Source organism: Hakea prostrata, chromosome 10 (assembly GCF_041222555.1).
Source record: "Hakea prostrata isolate BN-2017 chromosome 10, UWA_Hpros_2, whole genome shotgun sequence".
Lineage (NCBI taxonomy): Eukaryota > Viridiplantae > Streptophyta > Magnoliopsida > Proteales > Proteaceae > Hakea > Hakea prostrata.
Genome location: NC_142609.1, coordinates 31,094,576 through 31,111,095, shown reverse-complemented (window position 1 = coordinate 31,111,095; position 16,520 = coordinate 31,094,576). Strand labels below are relative to the sequence as shown.

The following is a 16,520-nucleotide window of genomic DNA, read 5'->3' as shown; positions in this document are numbered from 1 at the left end:
GTCCCACATCTAGTAGAAGTAGGAGTTGTTATCCCACATCATAAAGAAGTGGGAGTTTGTTGAGAGTTTTAGTGCCAATTCGAGTAGATGTGGGAGAAGGTAGGATGGGGAGAGGCTATAAAAGGATGCCTCCCCCTCCATATGTAATTCATCCCAAAATCTTCCCTCCTGTATATTTCTTTAACTATAGTGGAGTTTTCTCTCTTTTCCATATATTCTTGCGTTCTTCTTTTCTCTTATTTGCTGGTTTTTTTCTTTTAAGGGTTTTCCACGTATATTCTTGTGTTCTTCTTTTCTCTTATTTGCTGATTGTTTTATTCGGTGGGTTTTTCATATCCCAACAGTGGTATTAGAGCAAGGTTCTGTTTTCATCCTACGGAGGTGCTGCATAAATTTTTTGGAGTCATTATTCACGTGTTTGTTTTCTTTTCGGGTATCCTGGAAAGGTATATTGGGTGATTAAGTGCATATCTAGGAAAATTTTGTATAAGGAGTCTGGTATTTAAGCGGACCGGTTGTGTCCCTCTAGTCTTTCTTGGAAATTTTCTTGGAGTACTTTGGTTCAACAATATACTAGTTGGAAGTAACCTGAGGAGATACTTTTCACGTGAAATAGTGGGAGTTATTCTATAGTAAAAAACAGTTCGTGATAAAAGCAATGGCAGCAAGGATCGACATCGGCAAGTTTGACGGCACGAAATTCTCATTATGGGAAATGAAGATAAAGGCATTATTGATAAAAGATAACTACTTGGAAGCCATCAGTGTTCGGCCGGTGGAGATCACAGATAACGAAAAGTGGAACAGAATAAATGCAATGGCCCTTTCCAATTTGCATCTGGCATTATCTGATGATATTTTAGCAGGCGTAGAAGAGAAGAAAACTACTAAGGAGGTTTGGGATCACCTCATCAAATTGTATGAAGCTAAATCACTTCACAACAAAATCTTCTTGAAGAGAAAGTTGTATATCTTACGAATGGCAGAATCTACATCAGTTACAAAGCACTTACATACTCTGATTTCATTATGTTCTCAACTTTCAATGTTGGGACATAATGTTTCACCACAGGAATGTGCTGAAATTCTACTCCAAAGTCTTCCAGATTCATATGACCTAGTCATCATCAATTTAACCAGTAATATCCTTTCTGATTATCTGGTATTTGATGATGTCGCTGCTACAATTCTTGAAGAAGAAAGTAGACGAAAAGGCAAGGAAGATAAACAGGCAAGCTCACAACAAGTAGAAGCTCTGTCTATGACTCGAGGAAGGTCAACGGAACGTGATTCCAGTGGGAGTCACAATCAAGGGATGTCAAAATCCAGGGGTAAGAAGAATTTCAAGTGTTATAATTGTGGCAGAAGGGGACACTTCAAAATGAGTGTCGATTCAAAAAGGGTGTAGATAAGGCAGAAACATCTCAAGGGTGCGTTGCTGAAGGAGATATTCTTTACAGCGAAGCAGCAACGGTATCCAAGGATAGATTGGAGCTCACTGATGCTTGGATCTTGGATTCGGGAGCAACATGGCACATGACCTCTCGCAGAGATTGGTTTCACACTTATGAACCTATCTCTACAGGGTCTGTGTACATGGGAAATGATCATGCCTTGGAGATTGCTAGAATTGGCACTATCAAGTTGAAGATGTATGATGGTATGATACGCACTATTCAAAATGTGCGACATGTGAAGGGCCTAAAGAAGAATCTATTGTCTTTGGGACAGTTAGATGAAATTGGGTGCAAGACCCGCATCCAAAATGGAATGATGACGATCGTCAAAGGAGCGCTAATTGTAATGAAGGCTGAAAGGGGTGCTGCAAATTTGTACAAATTAATGGGAGAAACATGTCTGAAGGCAGAAGCATCAGTTGCATCAACTGGTACTGCGGAAGAGATGACAAAAGTGTGGCATCAAAAATTGGCCCACATGTCAGAGCAAGGGTTGAACAGAAATTACTCCCGGGTCTCACAAAGGTTTCATTACCCTTTTGTGAGCACTGTGTTACAAGTAAGCAGCATAGATTGAAATTCAATGCATCTGCTTCCAGGAGTAAAAGTATTCTGGAATTAGTTCATTCCAATGTTTGGCAAGCACCTGTTACATCTCTGGGAGGAGCAAGGTACTTTGTATCTTTTATTGATGATTATTCCAGAAGATGTTGGGTGTTTCCTATCAAGAAGAAGTCAGATGTGTTTCAGTTTTCAAAACATTCAAAGCACAAGTTGAACGAGAAACTGAGAAGAAAATCAAGTGCCTCAGGACGGACAATGGCGGTGAATATACAAGGGATGACTTCGTTGATTTTTGTAATCAAGAAGGCATCAAGAGACAATTCACGGTGGCTTACACTCCTCAACAGAATGGAGTAGTGAAGCGGATGAATAGAACTCTACTCAAAAGAACGAGAGCCATGCTAAGAACTACAAGTATGGCTAAGTCCTTTTGGGCAGAAGCCGTAAACGCTGCTTGCTATGTGATTAATCGATCACCATCAAGATCGATTGATCTGAAGACACCGATGGAGATGTGGAGTGGCAAGCCAGTTGATTATTCACGCCTGCACAAATTTGGGAGTCCTGTGTACGTGATGTATCATTCCCAAGAAATTTCGAAATTGGATCCAAAATCCAGAAAATGCAGATTCTTGGGATATGCTTATGGAGTCAAGGGGTATCGACTATGGGATCCCACTACCCACAAAGTCGTCATCAGTAGAGACGTTATTTATGCAGAAGATAAGCTGCAAAAGGAAGATGTGAGTAGCACTTCAATAGAAATTCCAGAGAGAACAACAGTTCAGGAGGAAGAGAAGTTCAATCCAGAAAATTCTTCTGGAGCAGAATCAAAAAATGAGGAACAAGTACCAGTTGAGTCTACAACTGTAGAAGTTCGACGGTCAACTCGTGAAAGACATACACCAACCTAGCAGTCTGATTATATTATGGAGAGCAATGTTTCATATTGTCTTCTAACAAAAGATGGAGAGCCATCAACATTCAAAGAAGCGATTGATAGCTCAGAAGCGTCACTTTGGATGGCAGCAATGCAGGAAGAACTAGAAGCTCTTCATAAGAATAAGACATGGGAGCTTGTATCTTTACCGCACGGAAGGAAGCCCATTGGTAACAAATGGGTTTACAAGATCAAACGAAACAGTGATGATCAAGTAGAGCGGTATCGTGCAAGATTGGTGATCAAAGGATATGCTCAGAAAGAAGGTGTCGATTTCACATAAATCTTTTCTCCAGTGGTTCGACTTACTACTATCCGGATAATTCTGGCACTTTGGGCTACGTTTGATCTACATCTTGAGCAGTTAGATGTAAAAACTGCATTTCTTCATGGAGATCTTGAAGAAGAAATCTATATGCTCCAACCAGAAGGTTTTGATGAACTAGAAAAGAGGAACTTGGTTTGCAGGTTGAACAAATCTCTATACGGCTTAAAACAGGCGCCAAGATGTTGGTATAAGAGATTTGATTCCTTCATATTGAGCCTTGGATACAACAGACTTGCTTCAGACCCTTGTGCGTATTACAATAGGTTTGGTGATGATGATTTCATCATTTTACTGTTGTATGTCGATGATATGTTGGTGTCAAGCCCCAACAAAGATCGGATCGTAGAATTAAAGGCTCAATTGGCTAGGGAATTTGAAATGAAGGATATGGGACCCGCAAACAAGATTCTAGGGATGCAAATTCACCGAGACAGAAATAACAGGAAGATTTGGCTATCTCAGAAGAGTTACTTAAGGAAAGTCTTGCGCCGCTTCAATATGCATGACTGTAAGCCAATTTCTACTCCTCTTCCTGTTAATTTCAAGTTATCCTCAAGTATGTGTCCTAGCAATGAAGTAGAGAGGATGGAGATGTCTCGAGTACCGTATGCATCAGCAGTGGGAAGTCTGATGTTCGCTATGATATGTACAAGACCGGACATTGCACATGCAGTGGGAGTAATTACTCGGCATATGGCAAATCCAGGACGAGAGCATTGGATTATAGTGAAGAGGATCCTAAGATACATTAAAGGAACCTTGGATGCTGCTCTATGTTATGGAGGATCTGAATTTACTATCAGAGGATATGTTGATTCTGATTTTGCAAGTGATCTTGATAAAAGGAGATCCACTAATGGCTATGTGTTTACAATTGCAGGAGGAGCTGTGAGCTGGGTATCTAAACTACAAACAATTGTAACATTGTCTACAACAGAAGCTGAGTATATGGCAGCTACACAAGCTTGTAAAGAAGCAATCTGGATAAAAAGATTCATGGAAGAACTTGGGCACAAACACGAGAAGATTCTCTTGTATTGTGACAGTCAGAGTGCCTTGCACATTGCAAGGAATCCAGCTTTTCATTTCAGGACAAAACACATAGAAGTACAATATCATTTTGTTCGTGAAGTGGTGGAAGACGGAAGGGTGGATATGCAGAAAATCCACACGAAAGAGAACCTAGCAAATGCATTGACAAAGGCAATCAACATTGACAAGTTCATTTGGTGCAAATCCTTGTATGGCTTGACAGAGACGTAGACAGCATGGTGGTGGCAAAATAGAAAATGGTGTGGAGATTAATTGGTTCTCAATCTAATCTCCAAGTGGGAGATTGTTGTATAGTCTTAGTCCCACATCTAGTAGAAGTAAGAGTTGTTATCCCACATCATAAAGAAGTGGGAGTTTGTTGAGAGTTTTAGTCCCAGTTCGAGTAGATGTGGGAGAAGGTAGGGTGGGGAGAGGTTATAAAAGGATACCTCCCCCTCCATATGTAATTCATCCCAAAATCTCAAGTTATCCTGAAGTATGTGTCCTACCAATGAAGCAGAAAGGATGGAGATGTCTCGAGTACCGTATGCATCTGTAGTGGGGAGTCTGATGTTCGCTATGATATGTACAAGACCAGACATTGCACATGCAGTGGGAGTGGTTAGTCGTCACATGGTGAATCCAGGACGAGAGCATTGGATTACTGTGAAGAGGATCCTAAGATATGTTAAAGGAACCTCGGATTCTGCTCTATGTTATGGAGGATCTGAATTTACTGTAAGAGGATATGTTGATTCTGATTTTGCAGGTGATCTTGATAAAAGGAGATCCACTACTGGCTATGTATTTACAATTGCAGGAGGAGCTGTGAGCTGGGTATCTAAACTACAAACAGTTGTAGCACTGTCTACAACTGAAGCTGAGTATATGGCAGCTACACAAGCTTGTAAAGAAGCAATCTGGATAAGAAGATTCATGGAAGAACTTGGGCACAAACACAAGAAGATTCTCTTGTATTGTGACAGTCAGAGTGCCTTGCACATTGCAAGGAATCCAGCTTTTCATTCCAGGACAAAACACATAGAAGTACAATATCATTTTGTTCGTGAAGTGGTGGAAGACGGAAGGGTGGATATGCTGAAAATCCACACGAAAGAGAACCTAGCAGATGCATTGACAAAGGCAATCAACACTGACAAGTTCATTTGGTACAGATCCTTGTATGGCTTGACAGAGACGTAGACAGCATGGTGGTGACAAGATAGAAAATGATGTGGAGATTAATTGGTTCTCAATCTAATCTCCAAGTGGGAGATTGTTGTATAGTCTTAGTCCCACATCTAGTAGAAGTAGGAGTTGTTATCCCACATCGAAAAGAAGTGGAGTTTGTTGAGAGTTTTAGTCACAGTTCGAGTAGATGTGGGAGAAGGTAGGATGGGGAGAGGCTATAAAAGGATGCCTCCCCCTCCACATGTAATTCATCCCAAAATCTTCCCTCTTGTATATTTCTTTATCTATAGTGGAGTTTTCTCTCTTGCCCGTGGTTTTTTCCTTTTAAGGGTTTTCCACGTATATTCTTGTGTTCGTCTTTTCTCTTATTTGCTGATTGTTCTATTAGGTGGGTTTTTCATAACCCAACATCCCACCATTTGATCCATCTTTATAATTTGAGAAATATTTTTCTGATTGATAGTCCAGATTCCCTACCCTATCTACTAGTCTCTCTCGAGTACTAATAGAAATTCCCTCAATTGCTAACTCACTATATTTCTATATGGGTTACAACAACTGAGAAATCATTAAATTCTATGGATTCCCATGTAACAACTACACAAACCATGTAAGTAGATCTCTATCCTACATGTAATTCATGGCTTATACTCCAATGAACTAAACACATATATCCCCTCTCAGTTCATTATGAATAACAAATTAGTTGATTAGTGGCCAATTAATCAAAAGCATGAAAAATAGAAGTAAAAACTCAATGAAAGGAAACAATATTCAAAATTAAATTGAGGAATTTAAGAGTGGAATTCAAAGATATGCTACATCTGATCCCTAGTAAAATTAAATTAGTTCATACTAGAAATTAAAAACATTACAGAAGAGTTCGTGAACATTGAAAGAAGATGAAGAAAAACTTATTCCCAAACTTCAAATCTCCAAAGCCAACCAACGTCTCCTGGTTCGACCTCTCCGCTCCTCCAAAGCTCCAAGAAGGTTCTCTCTGGTGTTCCAAAGCTCCCCAAAAACGTTTTTCCTCCTTCTTCCTAGAGTTTGCTCTCCTTTTATAGATTAATTAAACTTAGAGTTCCTATCTGCTTTAACCAAAGAGTCTTTTGACGTACGAATCAGACTAACTTAGAGATCTCCAATGCATAATCCCACCGTTGGATTTGAAGCTAGAACAAGAAGTCATGAAGCTCTCCTCCAAAATTCGGCTCAATCAGACACCGGATGACCATCCGATGAAGGGCTTGATCAAAACTGGACAGAGACACTCAAAAACGGAATTTTTGAGTCTTCTTTATTTGAATTGGATTCTTTTTCCTTTTTTCCCTTCTTTGATCTAATCCTAAATAAGAAATAAAACATAGAAGCATGCAAGGACTCATTCTCTCTATGTTTTTGACTTGAGGTAGGACTCTTGCAATAATACCCAGATTTATTGATAATTTCCTACACGTAAAAGTAATAAATCTTAATTAGAATTAGTTAGGAAATATATAAAATCACCAAAATTATAGAAATTAAAGGAAAGGGTGCAACATATTCATTTTTATATCATATTAGGATAAATTGATATAAAACAATTGTAAATACATGGAAATATAGTAAATTAATCGTATAAAATAATATGCATGAAATCAACTTATCAAATTACCCCCAACTTTACCATTTGCTAGTCCTCGAGCAAACATCAGGATCAGACAAACTCTCATTTTGATTAAATATTCAATCTTAGTCAAGTTCAACTATAATTCAAAGGAATATATAAATAAGCTAAATAAGAGACGAGTAGATAGATCACAAAATCAAAACTTTGACCTGTGTGTGTGTGTACCTTAACCAATTAAGTGCATGCATGTTTGAGATCCCAAATTCAACCGATAACTCCCTAGTTTCAAGGTCAATTCTTATATGTGCAGCCTATCATCCCTCTCTCCACTAATGAAGAGAAATCACTTATCCAAGGTCAAGAGGACTTGTAAAGGTGGAAGAAATGTAGACTAGAGCTGAAATACATATATGGAGATGATAACATTGAAGCACCAATTTTCTTTTCTTTTCTTTTCTTTTGCAAAAAAAAATAGCAATTTCATACTTCTTCTTTTTTTTTCAAGGTGATAACACATCTCCCAAGAAGCATTCCAAGACATATCCTACACCCGTAACATGGCTCTCAAATAACTATATATCCAAGCGTTGCGGTGGCCTTTGTCCCTAAGCCCCAATTGTGCAATGTTAACTACGGAGACCCGCAACTACAAAGAAGATCTACTCACAATGCTTTTAACCCTCACCATGCTTTTAACAATCCATATCACCTTCGGTCTATTCAAGGGATCACACGACTTGGGAGAGTCACCAATGAAGTATTAGCATATAAACCATATACATCTCCACGTAGTGAATCATGGTATAGTAGAGGTGGAATAGATTAGAAGAGATTTTTTTTTTTTTTTAAATGAAAGAAGAATGGCCTCTATCATATCCCTAAACAAGTGGCACTCATGAATTTCGCCTCAAGAGGAAATCTTGGTGGATTCTAATATGTTGACTTAACAAGAAAAAATGTAGTATCACTTGAAAATCCCTAAATACAATAACTCAATAGCAAAGTTTAGTGCTCAAAGGGTGGGTCGCATAATCAAGGTTAAAGTGATTCACATACTCGTCTGATATTTAGCGAAGTCATCATATTCAAAAAATTATAGAGAAACACAACTAAAACATTAAATACTAAATAAGTCTAGAGATTTAATGTCATAACTTCCTTATATTTGACTCTACTAACTAGACAAATAAGCTTCAACCATTGATAAAAAGTTTTGAAATGATTTGAAAATTTATGGTTTTGAAAAAATTTCAGCATAGTGAGTTTTATCCCATAGAAAGAAATCTTAGCCATCCACCCCCAACTTTAAAATGAGCATTGTCCTCAATGCAACGAAAAAATCAAAATATTAAATGCATGCAATGGGAAAGAAAAGTAACAAGATGTGAAGTAAGGTGAAGAAGACTCCCTTGATTCATAGCTTTAAGAGTGATGTAGTCCAAATCCGCTCTCTTCTTTTCATTCTCCTAAAGAAAAAAAACAAATTATGGAAAAAGAAACAAAAAACATCAAACCTAAAAGGGTAATTTTCATCTGGACCCCCTAAGGTTTGGTCCAGGTCACTTTTAGTCCAGTTTAAGTTTTCTTTTGCATATGGCTCCCCTGTAGTTTCAATGAATGATTAAATAAGGACAAGCTTAACAGAAAATGTTAGTTTAATAAATTTGTGACAAAAATACCCTTGTGCCCTCTGAATTTTTTATTTTTTTAATTTTAGAAATCAAAACCATAAATGTTGATATTTTTTGCTTCCTCCCACAAAGGCTTCTTCTTCATCATTGCCATCGTCTCTAGTACAGCCACCGGGCGCCGGCGCCACCTCCGCCTCCACCTCCTTCACGGCTGATCAAACCCAAAACAAGACGAACATTCCATTCAGTAGAGTGTAAGGAAAATGTTGAAAACCCATAAGAAGTTGCGTCGGAGGAAACTGAAAATTCAAGAAAGACGGTTTTCTGGGATGCAGTTCATCATGAATATCCCTAATATTTTAACATATTCTGAAACTCAGAAAAATGTCTAAGGTAGAAAAAAAATGCTTACCGCTTCAATGTCAATGTTGTAAACAAGGAGTTTTCGTCGCTGACGGAGACTGATCTGCTAGGCGACAACAGTGTGAGCGACGGCCAAAACCCAGGAACAAATGAACAACTCCAATTCCATCACTCTGTTATACCCTTTTCCTCCTTTGCTTTCACCTTCGCCGGCACCGGCGCTTGATGATCCCGATCCGTCAAAGAATATATATGAGGCCTTGGAATAAAACAAATACCAAAGAAAGCAGCGAACACAGGGCTGTAACCCCCAAGTATGGCCCTCGAGGCAGCATCGGTCCATCACACAAATAATAAGCACCTACAGCAACATCCAACAACAATCAAAATCCCCAACTTTTTAAAAAATGATACCCACACAAAGCAGTATATAAGTAGAAATTGAAGTTTCTGCTTCTTAATTTTATTCTTACATATGATCAGGGCTGATCTAACTATGGAGATGAGAGGTATATCGATCAAAGAGTATTTGAAATCATAGTTACTTAGATAGAAGAGAGAGTCCCAAATGAAAGAGGAAGTGAAGTGGACAGATTGCAGAAGGAAGAAACGCGTTTGCTATGACAAGAAGAAGAGGAGCAGAAAAAACCAGCAGAGAAATCAACAGTCACCAAGAAAAATAGGGTTTATAAGTTACGTCGACAGATCTGGACTGAATTGCAGGCTTGGGGGACAAAGAGACGGTGAAGCAAAGAGTTTCTGTGAGACAAGGGTTTTTGGCCTCCTGCGCAACGATTTAGCGAGTGGAGGTGGAACGAGAAATCCCGCCTTATGCTCCTCTGACGCAAGATTTTGATCTTTAAATGTGTCTCACTCTCAGATCCTTCTCGTCGACGGCGAACGTATTCCGACGCAGACTGATAATTGTTCAAAGCGAATCCAACAACTATTATTTATTTATTTTATAATATCTATTTTAATAAATTAAAACTAAAATAAATAAAAAAATTCAAAGGACACAAGGGTATTTTTGTCACAAAATTTATTAAACTAACAGTTTCTGTTAAACTTGTCCTTATTTAATCATTTTTGAAACTACAGGGGAGCCATATGCAAAAAAAAACTTAAACTGGACTAAAAGTGACCTGAAGCAAACCTCAGGGGGTCCAGATGAAAAAAAACAAATTATGGAAAAAGAAACAAAAAACATCAAACCTAAAAAAATTAACAATTGAAAAATCAAAGAAGTAGTAAAGAAAAACTTTGGGTTGCCTCCCAAACAGCGCTTGCATCATAGTTCGCAGCCAAACTACCCCCATCTTTAGGTCAAAGATAAGATTGACTTCAGGGGGTCGAAGCCACTTCCAAATGAGTGACTAAGTTACTAGCCATGATCCTCAATAGGAGATTTGTCAACAGATATAGGTGATAAAGCTTCTAACTACATCTCATATTTGGAAATTTCTTTATTTTCTGCATTTGTCACACCCACCAACCAAGCTTCAACTGGATCAACTGGATAGCTTATTTGAAATACCTCCTTTGTACACCTCTCAATAGAGTCAATTCTGAAGCAGTTATTTGCTTCATTTGGAAACTTGATGGCCTTGAATACATTGAATGTGATCTTCTCATCGTGTACTGTCATAGTAAGTTCACCTGTTTGAACAATCAGGGTCCTCCCAGTCGCCAAGAATGGCCTACCAAGAATAATGGGTGTGTTTTGATCTTCTTCTATATCCAATACTAAGAAATCCGCTGGAAATATAAACTTGTCCACTTTAACCTAGACGTCTTCAATGATTCCCCTTGGATATTTAATCGACCTATCTGCCATTTGAAGTGATACTGTGGTAGGTTTAGCTTCTCCAATGCCTAGTTTCCTGAAAATAGATAGAGGCATTAAATTAATACTAGCACCAATATCACATAAAGCCTTATTAAAATGAAATTTTCCTATAGTGCATGGAATTGTAAAACTCCTTGGATCCTTTAGCTTAGGTGGAAGCTTCATCTGCAAAATAGCACTGCATTCCTCTGTAAATGCGACAGTCTCATAATCTTCAAGTTTCCTCTTATTAAAAAGAATGTATTTCATAAACTTGACATAACTAGGCATTTGTTCCAAAGCATCTGCAAAAGGAATATTAATATGCAGTTTTTTAAATACATCAAGAAATTTAGAAAATTGCTTATCTAGTTTCTGCTTCCTGAACCGCTGAGGATATGGAATAGGTGGATTATAAGGTGGTGGATTGTTTGGAAACAATTTGGATTTTGGCTTCTCCTCCTTAATGTATTTCTCTGCATCTTTTTGCTCATCATGAAATGCCTCAAAAGAGGGTTCAATTACTACAGCTTTCTTGAAAGGTTCCTCTAATACTTTTTCACTTCGAAGCTCAATAGCATGTGCATACTCTCTAGGATTTGTCTCAATATTACTAGGCAATGATCCTTTTTGCCTTTGATTCATATCATGGGCGAGTTGCCCCATTTGTACTTCCAAATTTTTAATGGATGTTAAAATATTGTGATTGGTGATCTCTTGCTTCTGCATAAATTGTGAAGAAACTATAGCCATTTTCTCAAAAGCATCTTCCCATGGAGCTTTCTTCTGAAGTGATTGAGCTTGTTGATTTTCAGGTTGTCTTTCAGTATCTTGATTGTTTTCCCATCCAAAATTTGGATGGTTTCTCCACCCTGGATTGTATGTGTTGGAATATGGATTGTTCTGTTGGTTAAAGTTCCCCACATATTTTGCTTGCTATAACTAATTTTGCTCAAAAGGGTTAGCCATCTGACATTCATTGCTATAATGTGTTCCGTCACAATAGTTGCATATCACAGCTGGAGGTTTGGTGCCTTGAGTTGCTAACAACCCTACTTGCTTTGTTAATACTTCAAGTTGGACGGCCATGGCTGTCATGGGATCAGTTTCATTCCTCTGCAAAACTCTTCTTGGGGCAACTCTATCCCTTGGCCTTTGATATGCATTTGAGGCCATAACATCCAAAAGATCAAAAATTTCTGTTGGATCCTTGTTCATGATTGATCCTCCTGCTGCAGCATCTACTAATGTTCTTGTTGAATTAGATAGACCATCATAAAAAATCTAAACTTGCTTCCATTGCTCTATTCCGTGGTGTGGACATTTCCTTAGCAAGTCCTTGAATCTTTCCCATGCCTCAAATAGTGTTTTTGAATCATACTGCAAAAAAAGGAACAATCTTAAACTTAGCGTTGTCCCTTAATGAGAAAGGGAACAATCTTAAACTTATGGCATCATCAGTAACGCCATTGCTCTTGAATGTGTCGCAAATGTCCAAGAACCCATCAATGTGAAGATTTGGGTCTTCACTAGGCAATCCATAAAATTGATTATTTTGCACCATTGTAATGATAGCAGGCTTGATTTCAAAATTGTTAGCTGCTACAGGTGGACACCTTATAGTTATCCTATTATCTCTCACAGTTGGTGCAACATACTCTCATAAAGTCTTGCGCCTTGGTGCTTCAACTTCAAGAGGTGGTTGATTATTATCAAGATCCATTGCTTCAGACCTAGAAGATGAATTTGTTCTATCTTTCTTTGCTTTTGAGTTCCTTGGACAAGTTGCTTCAATTTCAGGATCAAAAGGAAGTAAATTATCGTTTCCTCTCCTTCTCATGCAAAATCAGTAGGACCTGAAAGAACTCCAATTCACAACTACAAATAAAATAAAATAATAGATGTCACACCCCACCCAGCCGGATCCGATCATACCCGAATGCCCATGGGGGTGATACACCGCAAGATCAAGGTTCAGTGACAAATCCATACAAAACATGATATAGTATAATTAAATGGACAAGAATAAATCAAGTTTCTCATATAAAGTTATCAAAATCGAAATAACGGTTATAATCATCCATTACTTCAAAATAAAAGTATAACATCAGAGTTTTGAAAAGAAAAGATAGTAGTTATATTCACAGCGAAAAAATAAACTAAATTAGTTCTCTAATGGAATCCAATCCAAAAGAACAGTCTTAATACTGGCATGAAGCTCCATGTGCGTCCACTTCTTCTTCGGTCACTCCTTCAAGAAGATATACTAGCAACGAATCCTCCATTTGGAAGAAGTCCTCATAACCTGCAGTATAATCTAATAGAAAAAGACATATAAAAGGAATGAGTTCAATAAAACTCAGTGAGGTCAACTCAAAATCATATCACACATTCATTCTCAAGATTCCACACCACACATATAACATGAATATCAATAATGTTATTAATGACAATGATATGATATGTGAATGATTATGTTCCTAACTCTATCATGAAGTCTCTATGGTAGACACGCATTAAGTCATACACGAGTCTTCTTTGGGCGGTCTCATCACTCTTCCCTCACGACACTCAAGCACGTCTGTTGGGTTCTTCGCGGTTGTTGTGTAAAGTCCTGTCAAGCCATGGTCGGGAATTAGGTCACCACTCTCTCACATCACCATTGGTATAAGATCTGGCGCGTGTCAAGGATTACTCTAAGCCCAATGCAAAGTCATACGGTCTCGTACTACATATGGTCCGGATACTTCCCCTATGGCACCAACCAACTCGGTTCAGTATCTTTTCCCACCTAGAGTCAACATATCCTATGGCACCAACCAACTTGGACTACGCTGACCCCTAACCCTATGGTCATCCACATATAATGGACAGATGCTCTCCATGTCCTCTCACGGGTCATTTCACCCGTCTTGAGCGCCCATGAGCCCTTGTCTATTATATGCAACCCTACCATCTCATGATGATAGTGGGTCTGCTTGACACACAGGACCCAACCACTAACATCAAGGGTTAACCGGCTTCAATACCCCTGCCGAAAGGGTAGTAGTACTCATGAGGTCACCTAACCAAACACTTTTAGACATGCCCTAAATATGTAAATCAGTAATCGGGAAAGAGCCAAGGGCACCAAAGGAATGCATCCCATACCGCCTCCTTTGGTATCCTATGGCAGGAATGCCAAAAGGGCATTCCGCATTCCCCAATCACAATATAAGCAATCATATAATGTCACTAGGGCAATGGGTGAACCCACAACCCTAGTAGAAAATACAAGGTAGAGGAAATAATAATATTTCTCTTCTCATACAATCACATTCCATTTCATAACAACAATAATAGATTTCAAAGCAAGGAGCAACATCAGAAATAATAATAAACATAAATTATAGCAATTCATATTTAACAAAAGACATAAAATAACCACAAGATAATAATAAAACAATACAAGATATCAATAATGAAAAGTAACTAACATCATTACACATGTAATATAAAGTTAAGTATATTCCTCACCTTTTACTTTGTTCTTCCTCCAAATCCAAGAATCCACTCCCACAAATTAGTGATTAAAGATATATAAACCTATTTATGCAAAAAAAATAATTATCACAAATTAGAGCCAATTTGAGTTTCAAATGATATCCTAAAATCTTCCCACGAAAACCCAAATCTGAAAACTAGGTTAAAAAATGGTAGTTCTCAACCTCACTAGTGAATGGTCTCTAATTCGCCACCAATTTGAAGTCTATAATGAAGCAAAACTTTGGGAAAGTCTAATTGGCAACAAAAGGATCCTACGGGTACCTTCAATTTGATTAAATTTGACCCATCTCAAAAAGCCCCAAATTTGGCTCTCATAAATCACCCGTGGGTGACCTAGAGAGTCAAAATGCGTAAACCTTAGCATGGGATCTTACCATTACACCCATACTCAAGGGAAACATTAATATAAGAAAAGATAAACATCTAAGGTACCTATCATTCCCTTTCATAGATCCCTCAAAAGAAGAGAAGAGAAATTACTCCCAAAACTAAGAAGGGACCTTAATACAAGAAAGGAAAGCAACCAAGATACCTAATAACCTTCACTTTCAAGATCTCCGTGAAAAAAGAGAAGATAAACTCTCGCCAACTATGATTAAAGAGAAGGGTTAAAGAAAACTAACATTTCCTAATGATTTTGTGAAGATTCTGATCACAGACACCTTCGGAAGAATGGAAATCGCTCCTCTCTTTCGTATCTCCTTTTCTCCAAAGCCTCCGCCTCTTTCTAGCCTCCAAAAATGCGTTTACGGATGAGATAAAACATAAATAGGGTTTAAAAATCCGAAATTCCAATTTTGCCCCTAAATAGAAAATGGGGTGGGGGTTGGTTCACCCAAACGGCCCAAACTTCTGGTCCATGGTTGGACCTCCAAACGAACTCCGATTTTGATGATTTTTGCTCATTGGAAAGGTTTTTCGACGATCTTTGATTTGATACCTTATTCACGTCAATCGGATTCTCCATCGTTGACCTATGGACATTTCAATATCACCCTTTTTACACTATCGTGATTAAACTTCTCTCTTCACTTAAACTCTAAGATAGTTTTTGAGTCATTGCAAGGGTCATTTACCAACATTGGTTCAATTTCCAATCCTTTGGGCTCGAATTGAATGGTTCACAATTGTCGCCAAATCAAGGCCCAGGTTCTCGATCTTAAAACCATAGGTTAAAGGGGTAGAAATTCGGGGGATTTCACATTAGAAAAGAAAAAATATATAAAATAATTAAAATTAAAACTAGCAGTAACTGATATTGATATTAATCTAATAGTCCCCGGCAACGGCGCCAAAACTTGTTGTGAAAAAGTAATAACGCAAGTGTAGGCTGTCGTAACAAGTAATATAATAATAAAAGATCGTTCCCTCGAGAACTATAGATTAATTACCAAATTAATTAAACCAATTTTATTTGAACAATTAATAAGGAAGAGAATTATTCTAGACTATAATGCAAATTGAAATTTAAATTGAGATTATTAATTGCTAAAGACCTAGGGGTCAGATTTCACCATAACTAAGCATTCCCACCATTTGATCCATCTTTATAATTTGAGAAATATTTTTCTGATTGATAGTCGAGATTCCCTTCCCTATCTACTAGTCTCTCTCGAGTAAGGGTGTCAATCGGTACGGTTTCGGTTCGGTACCAACTTTGAATATTGAAAACCAGAACCGTACCGTACCGAATTTAAACGGTATGGTACAGTTTCGGTATTTACAAAAACGGTTCGGTACGGTTTCGGTATTAAATCGGTAAGGGAAAACGATTTAAACACGGTATCTAGTACGGTACAATTTTGGTACAAATAAACTTATGCCACTTTTGTTATTAGTTCATTATGATCCTAATGAAATTGTGATCAACCAATCGATATAATATGAAATTAACATAGATAAAGCACATAAATCTAATTAATAGAGACAAAACAAGTAAATCTAAGAAGAGAAGTGAATGATGAAACGAAAAATTGAAATAGGGAATTAGGGATAGGGAAAAGGTTAAGTGTTTTAATTGGAAAATTA

The 16,520-nt window shown here is 37.9% G+C and overlaps 1 protein-coding gene, 1 non-coding gene and 1 pseudogene across 2 annotated transcripts; 1 reads left to right on the top strand and 2 right to left on the bottom strand.

Annotated features, from left to right (window-relative positions):
- Positions 1–8,914: 8,914 nt before the first annotated feature.
- Positions 8,915–9,776, bottom strand: LOC149002468 (uncharacterized; annotated as a pseudogene).
- A 1,128-nt stretch (positions 9,777–10,904) lies between these two features.
- LOC149002467 (uncharacterized) lies at positions 10,905–12,164 on the bottom strand. Its single transcript, XM_089138719.1, has 2 exons — positions 11,964–12,164; positions 10,905–11,849 (listed from the first exon to the last, which is right to left on the bottom strand). The coding sequence occupies exons 1-2, from the start codon at positions 12,162–12,164 to the stop codon at positions 10,905–10,907; spliced, it is 1,146 nt and encodes a 381-aa protein (XP_088994845.1).
- Positions 12,165–12,252: 88 nt separating this feature from the next.
- On the top strand, positions 12,253–12,359 carry LOC149002466 (small nucleolar RNA R71). Its single transcript, XR_016170539.1, has one exon. It is a non-coding gene; the product is annotated as a small nucleolar RNA R71 (small nucleolar RNA).
- The last annotated feature ends 4,161 nt before the right edge of the window (positions 12,360–16,520 follow it).

Coding starts and splice junctions, on each gene's coding strand:
- LOC149002467 (XM_089138719.1), bottom strand. CDS start 12,164: ATGAACAAGGATCCAACAGAAATTTTTGATCTTTTGGATGTTATGGCC. Junction 11,850..11,963: donor AAGGCACCAAACCTCCAGCT/GTGATATGCAAC, acceptor TTTAACCAACAG/AACAATCCATATTCCAACAC.